At 31.8% G+C, this 20,463-nt stretch overlaps 1 protein-coding gene across 1 annotated transcript; it reads right to left on the bottom strand.

The window, feature by feature from the left end:
• Positions 1-2,117: 2,117 nt before the first annotated feature.
• On the bottom strand, positions 2,118-13,912 carry LOC128183786 (uncharacterized). The gene is made up of 4 exons (XM_052852940.1): positions 13,535-13,912; positions 9,788-10,016; positions 5,406-5,525; positions 2,118-2,266 (listed from the first exon to the last, which is right to left on the bottom strand). The coding sequence occupies exons 1-4, from the start codon at positions 13,613-13,615 to the stop codon at positions 2,118-2,120; spliced, it is 579 nt and encodes a 192-aa protein (XP_052708900.1). The 5' UTR covers positions 13,616-13,912.
• Positions 13,913-20,463: the final 6,551 nt, after the last annotated feature.

Below are 20,463 nucleotides of genomic sequence, written 5' to 3'. Positions count from 1 at the left end.
AAAGCTGTAATATAATAGCTCTCCGGAATTTTTTTATCAACCAATTTCACAAAGTGAGTCTGTATTGAATCGACATTCAGGACGTCATGCTCATACCCCGTAATAATTGCTTGAAATGTTAAAAAAATCCAATTTTCACCTGCATGATAGGCTTTTTTCCCTATATATTGCCGACAATGCAAAATGAAAACATTTTTAAAAAAAATTTATACCCATTTTAATTTCACGACAGTTAATTAACCTAGTCTTTGGAATTTTTATTTATTTATTTTCAAAGGGGGCCGGGGGTGTCGCTTCTTATGTCTCATAATAATCAAAATCTCAAAACCAATGTCTTTAAATTTTTTGTTTTTCTTATCGATAACTTTCCAAAAAATAATACTTTCTAAATAAAGTTGGTTTTTAGAGATAATATGATTATAGGCCTAACTTATATATTTTTTTATATTTATTCCGTCCCTATTCCGACGATTACGGCATGCCTTTACCTGCAGCGAGCCTTTTTTAATCGGTGACGTCACTGTTTCCATATATGGTCATGTCAAAATTTGACAAACTTGTAGACTTTACATTTGTTGATTTGCAACATGTCAGCCATGATATTTCAGAAAACGGAAATACAAATGCAGAGACTACATATGGAGAGTGTGTATTATAGTGGCAGGTTACATATAAATAACCAACAGCATTTTACAGCTGCAATTAGCATCTGTTGGAAAAATTAGATGGAAGGCCTGCGGGGTTAACTCGAAACTGTTTATCCCTGCGTTTTATAGGTTACACGATCAGAATCGCACATATTCATACTCAGACTCACACACCAACACGATTACATATTCGGATTAACAAGTTTACATGTCTGGATTTTTGAACACGATTACCCTCCATAACGGAATGACCGACAAAAACATTGATCTTTCATAACGTTAAAACATAAATCGTTATACTCCTCACTTCATAGTAGAGGGTAAGAATTGAAATTGACACCCCGAGATGACCAACTATTGTTAACCGACGCGAAGCGGAGGTTGACAATGGTTTTCGAGTGGTGTCATTTTCAAATGTTACTCTCCAAGACAGGCACTATTTAATCTATTATACTGAATGTCTTAATTTTTAAGAAAACGTTACTGCTTTATTATAGGACTGACGTGAGTTATACGGCGAACATAATTTAGGCGCATGTGATAATTTGTTATGTTACCTGTTGCCAAGGGTGTCGCTTTTAGTATTTAACATGGAAGTATCATAGTAATTATTATACGTGACTGCGGGATATATTTGTTACTGACTGACTACAGAAATATATCAGGTTGATCGATTTCATAAACGGCGAGGCGAAGCTAAACCTTCTATGAGATTGATTTATCATTCCGATATATTTCTGTAGTCAGTCAGTAACAAATCAAATAAGTGTTTTGTTTTCCCGAGGACTATCAAGTGGGACATTTATTTACACAAAAGTGATGATTTTCGCAAATCCCTTTAAAAGTGGCCTTACATCTCATCCAATTGTACACAATCAAACTCTTCAAAAATTATCACTCTCACCATTCAAATACTCCTTGAAAATCGTTGCTGCACTCTTGCTTACGAACAATGTTTTGTTACTTTTCAATTTTAAACGTTTTCTCCCTTTCCTCCGCATATTTTGGGCAAATCTTGAAGCTGCCAGTTTATTCCGCTCCAGCCATAACAATGTGACGTCAATCTAAAGGGCAACTACTCTAGTTTTACATTCATTCCAAAGGGTGATTGCTTAAAGTATTTTAAGAACTTATGAACACGTTTGCTTTATTAAAAACATGTAATATGAAATGTCGAGTAGGCGAAGCGTCGGTTAATGGCGGCAATGTTGCCGAATATTAATTATCACAAGACGGACATATAGATATATCCTGCAGTCACGTGTCATGTATAAACCAATACAAAGTGTGACATTTCTGTCAAGGGAAAACAAAACATTATTCGCCAGTAAGTACAGTATGCACATTGTTGTATACTTTAAAATTTATCTAACATATAAGATTTTCGTAGTGTATCCCTTTATGTTTTCATTTTACCCTTTTCTTAAACATATTTACCATTTACACATAACGTATTGTACCACATACCACTTACATGTTCACATGTTTGTTTGTTGACATGTTTGATGAAATGTTTGCTGAAGTTGTTGTAAAGACAACTACATTATCTGGATTTCTTGAAGACACTGAATTGTTTGTACCTGCTGTTGATTTCTTTATCAGTTGGTAACATCCTTGGTCTGAAACAGAAAATGGCTAATAACATACAAATAATTTAACAGAGTCTGACATTACAGTTCTGTTCATCAAACTTGTCATACTGCCCAAATCAATAACAATAATCAATGCAGGTGGAACAGTAAGGTATACTATGCTTTAATTCACATATCAACTTTAATGTTATATTTATATAATAGTGTTGTGTTGTGCATGTACTATGCCTAAATAGTAGTCAGGGTTTGATACATAGTGCACGAGCCGACTGTTGAATATACTGACGTGCTTTGGTATAAGTAGCTGTGACGCTCGAGTGTTGACAAGTCGCTAAAAATAATCACCGGAAAAGCAAGCGTTTTTTTCCCCTTCAAATTAATCAATTGATTTGATTGTTGTTTTATTCAACAAGTTGTTGTACAATAAAAAGTCAACAAAGGTTTATGTTGTTTTCAAGAAATGAGAGATGTTTGGCCTTACCGAGAAAACTCGAAATGCTTAGCAGACGAAATCTCTTTGAATTTTTTTTCTTGAACATTCTTTATCAACCGTCATTTAAAAAAGCGTTTTTGTGATTCTCATGTAGAATTTCTTTTAAAATTGTTCAATCAATTTGTTCAAAAGTTTATAGGAAACTTTAACTTTAAAATTACCGTCAATAATGAAGTGTTTTGGTAAAAATGATTTATTTTAATTGCTTGATGTCAGTCGTATATATCTACGTTTTTTATATATAAATACCGGTAATTATAATAACGGCTAAAGCGTAGCGGTAACGCGTTAGGCTTCAAGATGAAATGATTTTAGCGTCGTGAGTTCGAATACCGCTGTCGGCGCTTGAAAGATTTTCGTTGAAAATATTTGCCGTACTCTATTTCGGCATAGTATGCTTACGCTATATAAATCCTTTGATACTATGTGAAAATAGATGAGTATTGAATATATAGTGACAAACTGACAGAAGGCATAATAATCAACAATATGCATGTGTTTTTAAATTAATCACTTAGTTTTGGATCAAGTCTGTAAATTCAATACCAAGCTTTATGATTTTTCTAGTTGACGTTTTGAATTGCAATTCTTCATTATTTTCCATTCAAGTATTTCATACAAAACATACAAAATCATTTTGCATTGCAAGAATGTTTGATTAAATCAAAGATACACATGAAGAAAAGGTTTAGTTAATTCCACGCCGGGAAACGTCGTCTAATCAAAATGTCCATACCAATGGAGGATACAAACTTAAAAACTCCAACTTAAAGCTGACATGAATTCATCAAAGAATTTGGACGCCATATTAGTTTCATCTGCCACTGGGGTATACATACCGGTCGAGGAAGTTACGGTCGGTTGCTTTCAGATCGAAGCATTCAGGTTACACGGACTTCTAATGCATGAACTACACACCCCTGCGAATGTTATTGTCATTTAAATTTTAGAACACGTGATTTTATTTGACCCTATCAGTTCCGCAGTAAAAATCAGGCCTCGTGTGTAGAGTCTATTTCCTAGAATGTCGGTACTTGTAGTAAAATATAAAATCTAGAGGTTTATTGATTTTAAACTTTATCTCCATTAATTGGTGGATAATATGTGTTCTAGAAATAAATGCAACAATACAAAAAGTAGTTTTTTCTACTGTTGCAACAATTAACATGCGTGTAGGGATCCCCCCTGAGGATTAATTTTTGATCCGCGCCTGACCTAGTAAAAGCATCAATAGTGAAACAGACTATACTATTTTATGCAGAATGTTCCTTGAAAATGGCTCGATATACTAAGTTTTAATGCAAAACAAACACCCACTATTTTTCAAAAAACAAGGTATTGCACACCACAAGCACCAAACATGGCCATGATTTTATTAAGCAACCCAATGTTTATATTTTCAACCACTATACACGTGGTTGAACACGAACGGTAACTCTGTTCTGAGTATTATCGTTTAATGTAAATAACCGCTTGATAGTGAAATAAGACATACATCTTAAAAGGTTTAAAGTTTCATGTTTTAACATAAATCCATGTAGGATATGATATGAAAAACGACCAGTACTTACGTATTTTGAGAATATTATCCGAACACTTATACTTGCGCTCGAAATTTCACAGGAACTGAACAAATCTCGATGAAGTCTCGTGAACTTTCATTCGAGAACCTCTGGATTTATTACATACTTAGCAACGATAAAGAAAACATTCATAACACATTCGCAGGGGTGCTAACACACAGTGTAGAAAAAATGTTTGTAAAATTGAAAAAAGAAAGCTACAATAAAAAAACCCACAAAATATATTCATTCTTTGAAAAAATTGCCAAGGTTTTTGTATTATTTTGCAAATATAGTGCTGCCTTACGTCGCTTGCACATGGAACACGTGTGTCGTTCATACAGCGTGCATAATATTCACATCTTTTTGAAGCGGCACCACAAACAGCACAGTAGGTAAATGATAGTGAATCAAAGAAATTAACAACGTACCATCGTTTTTATCGATTTCTACAAAATCACTTCGTTTCAAAAATCCATGCATGTAATTGTCATTGCTCGATCTACCAAAGCGTGTAGTTTGCGCATGTGCGATGTTACATGTATAACATACACAGAAAAACACTCTACAATGATCGAGGATTATTAGAATATTTGTGCTTGAATTTCAGTTTGTCTTGTTTCGTCGTTCATTGGATATTTCATACCAGTGCAGTAGTTGTCCTTTTTTTTTTTTACAAGTCTTCTTCAAATGTAACGTTCGGGTGAATGGAAGTTTTGAATGCGATGAAGATTGAATGTTGCTCTAGGCGTTATATAGTGGTGTTTAGCGATGAGGAGAACAATAAAAATATACAACTAATATGGCGGTAGTGGGAGATATAAGGGGATTAATGATAAAAGGGAAATAATACGTATGTTTGAATTCATGTCAGCTTTAATTCCATTTATTGTTATTACCCCATCCCGAACCCCTAGACAAAAATGTATCATCGGGTCAATTTTTTTTAACAATCCTGAAACTTCATTTATCAAATGATGCACCGGCCCAAGTTAGTTGTAACTGTCTCTGTGGTGTTTGGGAAAATAAGAAATATAAGAGTTTACAGATGGACAGATAGGCAGACAGACGGACGCCGGTTAAGCTTTCAACTCGTGTTGGATAAACTTACACTTGTAAGCTACATTTGAACGATAAAATAGTGGGCAATCATTCTCTTTAAATTCTGAACAGTCTGTACTCCAGTTCTCCTGAATCACATTTCCACTGCTACTGTAGCTTGTACATTTGCCTATAAATATAAATAAGAAAGAGATCACTATACAATGCTAATGTTAAGGAAGAAATATTTAACTAGAACTGTCTTAATGGGACTAATACCCCCGCAAGGCTAATTTCAAATGGGACAAATAATTGAATTGCATAATAAAGGTTTGGAACACATACAAAAAAAAATCTAGAATTGTAAAAAAAAAAAGTAAACAAAGAAAATAAAAATCAAAATTGTCAGAATTTCACTGTAAATACATATGTATAACAGTACATTTACAAATTTTGTATCTGATGACTTTTTTTAAAAATTTAATAGTTTTAAAGAAAAACCAACAAAATGACAATAACCCTCCCTTTGCAGTAAATGGAAATACCGGTGTTGTATAGCAGTTTTTCCCCCATAGTAGCTTTTCCCCCCGGAAAACCTACTATATAGTAGCCTTTCCCCCCGGGGGGAAAAGCTACTATATAGTAGCTTTTCCCCCATAGTAGGGTTTCTCCCTCACGTTTTTGGTTCAGATTTTATAACAAATATATATGGAAATCCAGTAAGGATTAAAATCAATGTTTCTACACTCCCAGGTTGCATACATGTATATCTGCATTCATCTATACAGGTTAAGTTTCGTTTTGCCGATTTATTATTTTCATAGACGATGCTGAAAGTTTAGAACTTAATTTATGTAACTTATTGAAAAAAGTTTCACAAGTTATACACTTATATGCATAATTCTGTGTTCTGAAATTGTATTAAACGAGAATGATTTAAAAAATTCTTGATAAATCTATCAGACTGTTTGTCTGTTTGTGAAAATTTCATCCAGGCTAAACCTCTGTTTTAGAGAAATTTTGTTTCCGATGTTTCAGAGCCCGATTTTCAAAATCCTAATATAATAATTATAGTGCATATTCTTTAGGGTGCAATGTCTCATATTACAGATGACCATATCACCATATTTTTATAGTGGCAGTGGTTTACCACTTGAAGATGACTCTGAAAATTTCAGCTCTCAGGGTAGGGGCCCTTGATGTTTCAGGGCTTGGTGATTAAAACTCCATTGTGGGGACCCGAACCTCAAATTCTAGAGATGACCAATTAACCATATTCTCACAGTGATAGTGGTATACCACTAGTAGATGACACCGAAAAATTAAACCCCCATGCAGGGTAGGGGCCTTTGTTGTTTTCGAGCCCGATGTTTGAAATCCAATTATAAAGAATATGTATTTTTTAGGGCCTCATATCTCAAAAACTATAGACGACCACATGAACATATTTTTACGGTCATCTAAAAGTAAAAACATTATTTAAAAATACACAATCACTCATATATTTCTTTATCAAAATGATTCAAAATTACGTTTAATTCTGCTGTTAACGTTTTTTTTTAATTTACGAACAAAAATTTTTTAAAAAGGTACGCGGGTATAATTCATTATTCTTCAAAACATTTAATAAATTCATAAGATGACTAATGATATAATGAATAATTAGATAAATAAATCAATGAACTTTTATTCATAAAAGGAGAAACCGAAAATCAAAAATAAATAACCAACCTAAGCGCATATACGACTTTTTAACTTGTTAGTTGATGAGAAGAACAAGCTTATATTTAAAAAAAGTCAGCTCATCACAATATATGTGTTGGTTGTTTTTTGTATTTGTTTTGTTTTTTAAATTACTCTAGTTTAATTGTTCGAAGAAATAATATGGTACACAAGGAAATTTTTATTGCAAAAATATGAAACAAATAGTATACATTTTTTAGGTAATTGAATCGTATATCTTTATTTATATAGCATCGTTTTCAAAATTGTATATTTATGAATCACGTTAAAAACGTTGCAAACTTAAAAGTGGAAAATTTAGCAAATAGTGAGTGACAATATAAACATAAAGTTAGTTCAGGCTCCATTTCACATTTTCCAAAGTAACCAGCAAAGATACCGACATTGTTCTGGTTGTGAAGACATTTCATTGTTTTTTAAAATGTTTACATCATGATATCTCGCGTTTCGTAGAAATGTGCTTAAAAATATGAATATGCGTAACTTTAAAACGAAATGGTAAACACAAACTTTACACATGCTTTTAATACATAATTAAAATACCCCTTAACCATGATTTAGAACCCCATCAATCAAAGTAAAACTAAAACATATCAGTTTCTTATCATATTGCATCCTGTCTCCCGTTTGATATTTAGAAGAAGAAATATATAATTGTTTTAAGATCGTCAATTCTAACGGTATTAATTTAAAACTGATAGCCTTTTGGACGAAGGGAGTAATACATTTCCACTCTTTATTCCCTTACTCTACAAAATTAAGTCAAGATTGGCCAGTTAGTTCCCTGGGAGAAGCTTATACATTGATGATAATACATTGGAAAATTAAATTTCCAAACCGGCGTATTTTTACTCAAATGTATTCTCACGTGTTCATAACGTCGAAGTCTTTGAAACTGTAGATAAGCATCGATTAGATGAAAAAGATTCGAGGTATTCCGAAATCCGTGTAAAAGGGGTGAGAACAGGTGAAATAAACGATGATGACACATGCATGTTATGAAGCCGCATGCCTTAGTCCATATTTGGGGTTGAAAAACCATGTATTTTATTCTATGTATTAATAAATGCCATAATTATCCTTTTTTGTGAGAAATTAATATTATATAAGTTATTGCAAATTATTGTCACGAATGGTCTGCAATAAACATGGCCGGAAAGTAAAAATGGGGGAAAATCCACTATATAGTAGGTTTTCCGTGGGGGTAATCTGGCTATAAAAAGGGGGAAAGCCCACTATATAGTCAGCTTTCCGTGGGGGAAAAACTGCTATATAGCCATTTTTCCGGGGGGAAGAACTGCTATATAGCCATTTTTCCGGGGGGAAAGATGGCTAGGGGGAAAAGGCACTATATAACACCGGTAGCCAAGCAATGTTCTTCTGTTGATAAAACTTTGAATATCTTTCTAATAAAAGTCATGACAGATGCAATTAGTTGTCTCAAATTTTCCCCACTTTCTCCTGGCCATGGAACAACTCCATATCAGAAAATTTATCCCATAGGACTATGTTTTTCTTTGATGAGATTGTTAAATTTAACAAACTCCCAATACATTATCATAATTACCATACTATGTAAAAATATGTAAAAAAGAAAATTTAATATTACAAACAATTTTAAAATCGCCAAACAACTACAATCCTATCAGTAATTTTCAATTTCATTTAAATTAATGTCCTATAGGGTCACTTCATCAATTTACTTGACTAATAAATTTAAACAACTTCTAAAAATAGTTAACTTCTTTATTAATAATGATATCATTTATCATTATATTGATTGAACTTTTGGTTTACATGGAACAGTTTTAAAATAGCCCCAAAACCATCACCCATTTTACAGATAATCAATTTTCCCTAAACACACGCTCCCCTAGGGACAAATGAATTCAGCCACACTTGTCTTTGATGTTCTTATTAGCTCTTCAAAATTTAGCATTGACAAACAAAAATTGTGCATTGTCAGTTGATAGAATACTTATAAAAAAAAATTTAGTTAAAGACATAAATACAAAAAAAATCTCCATCTGGATGTATTTATATAAATATATTCTAGAGTGTTTTAATACTATTAATTAATTAATAAAATCTGTAAGGATCACCTCCCTTACTTTTCAACATTAGTGTACAATATATAGATTAAGGACAATGAAAACTGTCATAAAATCATTAAATCTTGTCTGATCTTAAAAAAATTGCAGGTGCACATCTTCAGATGGTGATCAACATATGTACACATTTTCAGACTGTTCCATGCAGTAGTAAAACAATCTATAGGGGGGGGGGGGGGGGACAAAGTTGCGCCTACAGACAGACGGACAAACAGACAGACGGACAGGGTGAAACCACTATACCCCCCTAAACTTCGTTTCCGGGGGTATAACTAATATATCAATTAAGGCACAAAAAAAAATGTCATGTTAATATTATTGCCGATTTGCAAAGTTTTCCTTTTATTGATATATATTTGTTTGGTAAGCATAATTCTTTTTCGATATTTATAACTATATTCTTTTGTTTGTTGTTTTGAATTTCATTAACATGGTTATCAAATAGCAAAAACTGCAGTGCACTTGTTCCCAAACATCAACAAAAAGGTTAGATTTATATGCATATTCATGTCATTGAGTAATATTTTGAATTTGTTTTTGATAAGATGTTATGAAATTTGAGATTGCGAGAGAAAAAAAAAATTAGTTGGTATTCTACCTCCCACTATGTTTTGTGCATATGCACACACTTCCAGCATCTGGTTGATGTTTGGGTTGATGACACAATGGTATACAAGCCTCTCGGGTTCACTACACTGTTTGGCATGGACGTCACATTTCTTCCTTACTGCAGCCTCCCTCCAACTCTTCTCACTGTCAGGACAACCATTTACAACTTGCACTGTTGACCTTGTTACTTCACATGAGTTACTGCCGGCTACCACTGTCTGTAAAATTTATCAGAAATATATATGATCTGATGTTATATTTATTCAAAAAAGGCACTTCTTCAACACAGCTCCACTTTTGATAAATTTATTTTTTAAATGTCAAATTAAAATCTGAAAACACACAAGAAACAAGTTTTGAATAATTTAAAACTGAGATAGATGTGAAGTCTACTTTGATATTTGGACAGATAAATGGGGCTGAAAACAGCCAGCCCAAAAGATTTGAAACAGATCGTCAGAAGTGATTTGTTAGTCACGATCGATTTTTTTTTTATAACGTTGTATGACGCATGCGAGGATTCAGAAGAAAAAAATCACAAAGTGCAGGCCTGAGGAATAATTGTGTTTGCGGGTGGGTGGGGGGTGGGGGGTTGCAAGACCTATTCTCAGTATATTTACTATGTGAATTTCAGAAAGTTTAACCCACCCCTCCTCTAGATCCGCTCCTGGGGCTGAGCATTTAACATTGCCCACATATATATATATATATATATATATATATATATATATATATATATATATATATATATATATATGTTTACACATTTGTTTATTTACAAATTTTCATGAACATACATGTTTATTTACAGGGTAAATGTATATTTATACTTCTGCATGCGTAATTAGAAGAGTAATTCGCGCTTACTTTGAAAAACTTAATGTAAAATAGCCGACACCAACTTATTGTCGTAAATTACCGTAGGGTGTGAATTGGCTGGGAAACGGTTTGATTATGAACCGTAGTTCCGGTGATGTAACGAATGTAAACAAGGGCGAACAAGGATCAAAGTTTTAAAAGTTTCAACGTCAGACGTTCCTTATATAAATCCACCAGAGAGATAGTGTCAAGAACGATCTAAGAAGTAGAAGCATTGTATGTGTATTCAGCAACTCTTTAAACAAACCATAGGCCACCTCTTGAAAATAATAACTTCAACAACTTCACTGCTCAATGGAATATGCAAATACCAGATGTACATTATATACTTTAAGTTGATAAAAATTGTGATGAACGTACGTGAATTTACAGAACAACATCTACAGTATACAACACCAAATTATTCTGCGAATGCAACGCAACCAAAAATGTAAGTAAATCACTTGTTTTCATTGAAAGTTGTTAATTATTCTTAGTGTTGAAATATTAACCATGTTACTACATTGAAGTCTTTCATTGTGGTATTTTTCTCATCTTAATTCCAACTGCATTATTTACATATTAAATGAAGATGATAATGTGCATAATAATATTTAAAGACTGAGGAATTTTTTTTGCAACTACAACAAAATTAAAAAAAAATCAGAAAACAAATTGTCAATATAAAATCCATAAAATCAACTAAAATCTTTGGGATAAGTTTAAGTACAATGTAACATGTTTCATCAAAATCTATCATCATGTATTGGTATTTGTATATACACACATGTATCAGTACATTGTACAGTATGTGGTACCTTATTTTATTTTAAGAACAGCTCTGTAAATTTCTCACTATTGTTGTAGTTAATTCTCAGGCGTGCTTACTGATATTTTTTTTCTTGCAATGTGACTGCTATTTTTAACCATAGTATCAATATCTTTGATTCCTCACCATATATGTGTATCTTTAGCTGTAAACAACATTATTCTAAAGTTTCAGGAGAGAGAGAGAGAGAGAGAGAGAGAGAGAGAGAGAGAGAGAGAGAGAGAGAGAGAGAGAGAGAGAATGACTGATCCTTTATACTTAACTTATCATTTCTTTTCTGAACAGGACAGGGCATTTAAATGTATTGAATATATTTTTTTGTCCAAGAATGTCGTTTTGAACTTTCTTATTTTAGATAGATAATACGTCAAACAAAATGAGTGTAAGTAGGGCTATAAATCAATAACATGGTGCTGAACACAAACAAGACTAGACCTCCCCTTGCGTATATTGAATAACTTTAATGATTTCTTATATAGCATGTACCATTCTTAAGAGTTTTTTAAACTTGATAAGATATTTGAAAAGAATAAAAGAACTAACAAAGTCTACTGAATGTATGCCAATGTGCACGTCGACTACAAATAGATCGACAAACAAAACTGTAGTATATCTATAAATTATCATTTAAACAATCTGAGCAGAACAAATATAGTTTTCTTATCAACTTGGTATAGTGTACAGGACAAGGCATGTATGCAAGCCATGTTACAATCCAATCCAGAAAGATAAACAAATATTACTGAGGAGTTTAAAAAGTTGTGATATACGGTTCAGTGGCCTCTACTTCAATTGATTCAAAGAAGGAATTTAGCACCATGAATTGATCAAAATTCAATTTGCATGCAAGAAGAAAATTATGAAAACAATCTGTTTGAGAGCAATATCTATAAATTATCATTTTAAAAAGCATAGTGGGTAAATAATTTTTTTTGGTATTACAGATACGTTTATCATGTCCAAAATCAAATTTGTACAGTTATGGCAGGGTATGATACTGAAAACTAAGATTTAAAAAATCAGATTAAAAAAAATTATTGACTGGATTGTAATAACAAGAAAATTGTTAACAAAACCTATTTATAATTCTTCCAGAAACTGCAAAACTTAATCGATAAAGCACACTAGGGTGTATACCTTGGTATGGTAACGCGTTTCGACCACAAAAAGCAAGTTTGGACAGTATACTTCACAAAATACATATGTCAAGGATTTTAAGTAATCTTAAAGCATTCCTAATGCAAATCAATACTAATATATCTAGATTAAAGTAAATACTTCAAGGTTTACAAAACCCAATAGATTGCATAATGAGTACAACTGAGTGCATATAGAGGTACTGTAACGTGGCGCGACCATCAAAAAGACAAGTCGTCGAGAACTAACATGATATACACTTGGAGTTTTAAAGATAACCTTGAAACATTTTCAATGCAAATCAATACTTAAAATATACTTAGTCTAGACATAAGTAAATTTAAGGCTTCAAAGGAATTTAAATCTTTACAAATTCCAAGACACAATTTATTGAACAGTTTAAACTGAAGTTCTTAATGTATGGTAATGTGTTTCAACCACAAACCAACACTTCTATGGATGAAATGTTATACATAAAAGTAGATGTATGTAATCTTATGTCAAGTTTTGACAGCTTGAATTTAATGCAATAGCCATTTTTAGACCATTCATAAACTCCTGGAAATTACTGCACATAAATATTTATTTTTTATGGTTAAAACTGAAAAAAGTCATAGTTAACAGTTTTTAGTGGATTTAATGAGTAATGTGTTGTACATGACTATCTTTCTTTTCCCCAACAAGACAATTAATTTAAATACATCTTTCATCATGCATGTATATTGGCAGGTAATAAAAAAAAATGTTATTTACAATGTATTTTAGTCAAATGTTTGAGGATGTATTTGGTTCTAGAAGACTATAGAACCTCAATTGGCATTTAACATTTGCTTAACATTAATCAGCATGTAATATTTTCATTTTCAAATATATAAAATGTTACACTTATCTGATTATGTAAAACAAGATTACCTTCGCTTCGCTATGCAGGATAATACAAACCATAAGTATTCTTATGCAAGAGTATACTTTAAAAACTCTCTTTTTCAACATTGTGCAAAAGTATCCAAATTATTTCCTTAAAATTAAGCAGGTATGCACCTAGACAATTATATTTCGCATGTTAATTTTTCGCATTTTACACGATTGCGAACATTATTATTCCCTCCAAACTTCTCCCTTTTCTTTTCTTCTTTTTGAAAACTAGATTTGCAATATAATCAAAGGGTCAACTAAACTGAAAGTCCTCTCTAAAAACTTCTGTTAATAATATTTTGGAATTTCAAATTATGCAAAGTTTCGGTTTCGTTGCCACTGTCTTCCGGCTATAGATGCGAGTCTTGGTAAAATGGGTAGGCAAACCCGGGCCGGGGCAAAATGAAGGCCGGGGCAGATCAAAATTTTTCAATTTCCGTCGATAATAATTAACACATGTCATTGAAATTTCTAGGATATATAACGGACCAGTATATATGTATTCGCTGCAAATATTGTTTCAGAACAATGCGTATTTTGGAATTTATCGACGATTGTTGATTTCCAAGTTGGTAAAATGGGTATGGCGCTCGGACGCGTTAGCAAACCAAAATGCGTAAGATATGATAAATAATATGCAAAAACATTATCAAGGTATAAACTTTTAATCAAACCACTAAAATCATAAAAATATATTTCCATTCAAAATTTACTGAACAACGACTGTCTCGGAAGGGTTTTTATTGACAAAAAATGCTTATTTGTTTGTTTGTTTCTTTGTTTGTTTTTTGGATGTCGAGCCCGATCCGTTATGATTGCTTTCAAGATGAGCGGGAAACTTGAAAACATTGTTTTACGAAGACATACACCTGTATATCGTTATTACGGGCTTCCGGAAGGCGGACCGTTATTTGATATATATCTAAATATTGTAACTGCGTTTCTGCGGGATAATTTTGTTTTCGTTTTTTTTTTTTTTTTTTTTTTTTTTTTTTAAATAGAATTCATATTATTTCTATTTCGAATATTTTGATTGCTTATTTCTATGAATTAAAAGTAAATTTGCATGAAGAAAGATGTTTTATACCTTTTAGAAATATAATATTTTTTTTTACTTGTACCTGTAAAGTAGGTCATAAAGTAGCCGCGTTTTTATCAAGACTATAATCTATTTGGAAAATTTCGGAGTTTTTCATTCTTTTCTAAACAATCTATCGGGATCGGTATACGGGACATACAAAACATCTGAAATTCTAAAGACCAACATGACATAAAATTTAATATGATTCATATATTTGAATTTCTATGCGCTGCGTGAAATAAAATGACTTTGTGCATATGTTAATTATATTTCCATATGAAAAGTAGTAGACAAATATCATAGAATGACATCTATATCAATTACTTACGCAAAAATAATATGTAAACGGTGTGACCGTTGGACCGAGCGCATATTTAACACAGTGAAGTTTGATTTTTGTAGAATGAAATTTATTTGAAACGCAAACAGTAGGATCCGCCTAATTGCCTACTCAAATCATTTGCCAAAGTTTAACCAAACGTCGCGTGCTCAGTGTACATTATGACGTCATATTTCAGACGTAAAACGTTCAAGTTTTGTCTTCGGAAATAGCCGAAGAGAGTTACGTTATTCCGAACTTTTTTTTTATTTCTTCTTTCATTGTTCATCAATTTAATTCATATGAATGCCGCTGTAATAAAATTAAATACTTTATTCGGTATCTAAAAGATCAGTTAATTGACCTTAATATTTTATTTTCCATCTGATAATTTGATAAGACATACATAGAACAAGTCGTGTTTCTTGATTAAAGCACTATTGAAAATTATCTGGTTTTCCTTTTAATTTCTTTTAATTCAAATAACCTTCTTTTGAAACACTGGAACTTATTTAATCGAGTTTAGGGGCAACAAACATCGATAAGTACCGATCAATCAATGATCGAACTAACTTTTTAAAAACAAAATGGCTGCCAAGATGGCGGCGCCCAGGCTGGAAGAATATTTTTTTGGCCTTAGTACCCCTGATTCAACTTTCACTTTTCACTGATTTTCTTATATATACGTGTTACCATTAATCCTCACTTCGCGAGGCGGGCTTCGCCCGCCTCTCGCTGCGCTCGGTATTAAAGACATGAAAATCTGAAGTGACCTGAAAATTTGAGCTAACCTGATTTCTTTTAACTAATGCAAATAAATTACCGTGAATAACTCAACCTGAAATAAATATATAATTTATAATTCTAAAACTTTCCGGCTTATTTTTTACCTTTAAAATTATGCTGATTCTGCCGGATGAGCATGATCTTACATGTACCTTAAAATAATCCATTTCTATTTTATTATGTGGTCCCTTGAAATCATGTAAACTAATGCAGTAAGTTTTAATTTAATTCACTGAAACAAAAAAAAAAAATCAAAATGGTTTGAAATACATAATCTCCAAGAGAATAATGATGAGTTGAACTTTGTATTAAAATAATGTACAAATCATTGTGTTCTCCATTACTTCATACTATGACAATGGTCATACAATTACCGTTAGAAATTGATTCTTAACAATAAAATAAAATGTTAAACTTCAAAACGTGTTGCTGAAAATAGTTTAAAATTTACCATATAATTAGTACAACTAATTCGTTGTTTTCTTCTTTGTGGTGTGTTTTTTTTATGTAAACAACCAATGATGATTCATAAAACAATTATATTTTTTGCGGCCTATTTGACACTTGTGTCAATATGATTTCTTGTATGTCTATGATAAAGATTAAATAAATATATGCTATTTCTTACCAAACGTAACTCAGTATGCCAATTTTCATATCAAATATCTATATTTGAACTATTCTGTACATGTAGTACATGAATGTGTATGTATTCTTGCTAACGTGCAGTACCCAGAATTGCGACAAAATGCACATTATTTTTCTATTATGTACACTTTTCATGTAAATTGTCATGTAAAAAATAGATGCAGATCTCCGCACTGTTCATTTATTTAACTTAAGTGTTTCTTATTTCATTTTTATCGATATCCTCGAATTTCTGACTGTAAATAAACCCTGTTTATGACATTTGACTCGCTGGAAATCAAGTACTCATTATGGCCGTTTATATTTTTTCGTCATTTTTTAGTAATTAATCGGTAAAGGGGCTAACAATTTGGAGAGGACCTAACAAATTAAAATAAAAATTGAAGGTTATAACATAATGAAAATATCAAATCAAATACGAAATTTATTCATACTATAAACAATATTGTTTTTGATGTCACTTTAGCCGCAAACACACAAACAGAGGCGCGTGTGCTCCACGTGTCTCGAGACAAATGGATAATAAACAAAAAAAGAAATATACTTTGTATGTGTAAAAATCTCTTTTAAAATTAGTTTTGCATTTGGTTGCAGACAAAATGGCTTCTTAAAAGCCAGCAGCCACTTGATTTTATCAGTTGAATGTTGAGAAATATTTTATTGAAAGTTAGTATGATTTATTTTACTCAATGTTTGAGGATGTAATTGGTTCTAGAAGACTAGAACTCTAACATTTTTTTTGTTTAAGATGAATTAGTAATTCTTTAAATTCTAAAATATGGTTTCATATTTAAGATGTGTAACAGTTATAATAAATTATAGACACAGTTTATTTAACAATATTACCTCGAATTCGCATTTCCATGCAGAATGCACATCATAAGTATTCGGAGTCAATGGTGTACTTTGACAACTCTTGTTTTCAGTATTGCGAAAGGGCATCTAAATTATTTATTACAGGTATAGCCAATTATATTTTTTGTACTAATGCATGTTAATTTCTTGCATTAAAATCGAAAGACCGACCCTGATAAAATCGAATACAGTAGAACTCGTTTAGTACGAACACGGATATAGCTAATTTTTGGATAAAGCCATGTGTTTTTGAACCCCCGGTAAAATTCTTTAAAAAATCTTAGCAAAGTTTTACGGTTATAACGAATTCGGATACATGTATAACGAATTAACGGATATATCGAACTCATTTTGTGCCCCTTTGAGGTGAATAATAACGAAATTTAACACTTTAATAGCGAATTTCTTTACAGATAAAGAAGTTTGCACTTCTATTTAATATAATAGTTTTAATGAATTTATTTTCATAAATATTATTTAATTCATAATCCGATTATCAATGGTATCAAGTAATGTATTTTTATTTTAAACCTTAATTAACAAAAATTATAGTCTGGTTAAAGAAATCGTGTATATAGTAAATTTGCTGTAGTTCGTAATACGGATATAACGAATAACGGATATAACGAAGTAAATCCATTGGTCCTCAGGACTTCGCTATAACCAAAGTTTACTGTAATAACAATATTTATCCCTGAGTGGTTTTGTCTTTTTTCCCTGATATTTAGAATGTTGCACTAAAAGTAAGGGGTAAACTTAAATCGGCATCGATATATAATTCCTAGTTTTATTTCGTTAGATTGGTTCTCTGCATCATTAGTAAAAGCAGGTGATAACCGTCATATTGATGTGCCCTTTATCGCTATTATAATCAGAAAAATACAAGAACCCCTGAGTCTGTAAAATCAAACTGAATGGATTTATGTTTCTTGTGTTGAGAAAATACATGTTAATCTCAAACAAAGCCAGTTTAAACAGATGTTTCGGTGCTTTTTTTTATCCAAGTAATGCTACACTAAAATATAGTTCCGCATGTGACGCAATGTAAAAAACAATTTTAATTTGTTAAAAAAAAATGTTTTTTACGCTGATTATTTTTTTTAAATTTTACTTTCAAAGAAGGTATTTGTGCACAGACTAATTTTGTTGAAATGCTGTCTTCGCTACCCAATCATAGTTAAGGCACTAGAAGTAGATAGACTGTAAATTATAAAAGTGTCTTTATACATGTAGATCAGATGTAATTGAAGGTGAAGGTGATCAACGTATATTGCAATAGTCATTGCCAATGTATAATATATCATTATATGTTTTGATTATACAAATGACCTATTGATTACAGGTCAATCTATATGGGTTGAGAATTCATTCATCGAGGGTGTTTTGTCTGTTTTAGATGTTTTTGTTTGTTTGTTTGTTTTTTGTTGGTTTTCTTTTTTTGTTGTTGATTGAATGGCTATGTACGAGGGTTCGATTTTCTCCCTAGGCATACATGAAAGAAAGAACTGTTGCAAAGAGGGCAGATGGCCTAGTGGCCCGACAGGGTCATTATAGTATGTGTTTAAGGACAGATTTGATAAATGTTATAGGAAGATTGCATTTTCTCATGCCTATTTGGCAGACTACAAAATTCCAGTCTATTCATAAATCATGAATTAATCTTAGAATAAATTTGTACGCTTAACTGTTTACAAGTTATTAAGTCTCCCAAATCAAGTTTGGAGATTCTTATTTTTTCTTCTTCTTCTTCTTCTTCTTCTTCTTCTTCTTCTTCTTCTTCTTCTAAAATTAAACGTTTTGCATCCGCTACCACTTGTAGCGGATTCAGAATGTCCAGTGTTAATTAGATTTCTTCTTCATTATCTTCTTCTTCTTTTTCCTCCTCTTCTTCTTAACCTTGAACTTGTCCTTCGCGTTTTTCAAGGACAACTGAATGGAAATTCAAGTTGTTTTTTTCGGGGTTGATCAGTCACATTTTTTGTGGGGTCAAAGGCGTGTGTGGTGTAACATACAATTTTATGGGGAAAATTGTAGACTATAACAAATAGTTACAAATAGAAAGACTTATCTTGACAGTAACAGACAATTAGATGAGGGATACATTAGATATGACCCAAGGGTAATCCCCACCACACCCTTCAGGAGTTGAAAATGACCAAATATAAAAAAAAAGAAGAAAAAAAAAGAATAAGATGGTACAAAGGGCATTGTTGAAGAAATACTTTAATTATTTCTTTTTTCGATAGTTTTAATTATTTTTTTTTACAATAAGCTAATACTAGACTTAAATTTTATGCAGGAATGCATCCTGTTTTAATAAACATTCCAGAGAAACCCTATGTTCTTTCTTGATGCAATGTTATTTTGACTATCCCTGTTCTTCTCTGTATTGTGGATTAAACAAATAACTTAGCATAGTTTGCAAGATACCAAATCTCAAGTGTGTTTAATTTAAGACTAATACTAAATATTGCTCTTACTTAAAGTCTAAATTCATCGTAAAATTTGTCATTAATATGAAACATGTACAAAAAATCACTTATTTGTTGTCTTCAAGTTCCGTCACGGTTAATTTATATCAATCACTCACACAGTATTATTTAATCCCATTTGTGATATTGTTGAAAAGACATTTCGGATTTGGGATGGTGAAAATTTAATATTATTTCATTTTGATTTTTTTTTTATTAGGGTGAACACTTAAAAGGTTTGATAAATAAACACATTTCGTGAAATCATCAAAGTGTTGCTCCTTATATGTACATGTATACGAGTCATTTTTTATTATACTTAGAATATAGAATAGAAAAGTATATATACATCAGATCTAGTCAGAAAGAAAACACAAAGTCAATGACTTTCGAAAACTGGGCATTTGCGTATACGGAGCATTTGATAATTGTTGTCAATTTGTTGTTCATATAACACCTAAAGAGATGTTAAAAGAAAGTCTTATAACAATCGCACAATACCATACACATGCATTACGTAAAATATAAAATACATCGCCTGTCTTTACTAAATATAAAACATGCATAAACGCATAACAGTTTAAGTAGATCCTTCATTTCCCGCTCACCCTGAAGTTCAAATTACAGAGTGGTTTGGAAAAGGTGTTTTTGGCAAGGTAAGTAACTCTTTAACTTACGTTGTAGCGAAGCAAGACAACACAGCAGCGGTATTTTTTTAATTCGGATATTGAACTGAAACGTGAGATACTCCCTTCGATAAAAGATT

The sequence above is a fragment of the Crassostrea angulata genome, chromosome 5 (genome assembly GCF_025612915.1).
Source record: "Crassostrea angulata isolate pt1a10 chromosome 5, ASM2561291v2, whole genome shotgun sequence".
Lineage (NCBI taxonomy): Eukaryota > Metazoa > Mollusca > Bivalvia > Ostreida > Ostreidae > Magallana > Magallana angulata.
This window is presented reverse-complemented; position numbering and strand designations above follow the sequence as displayed.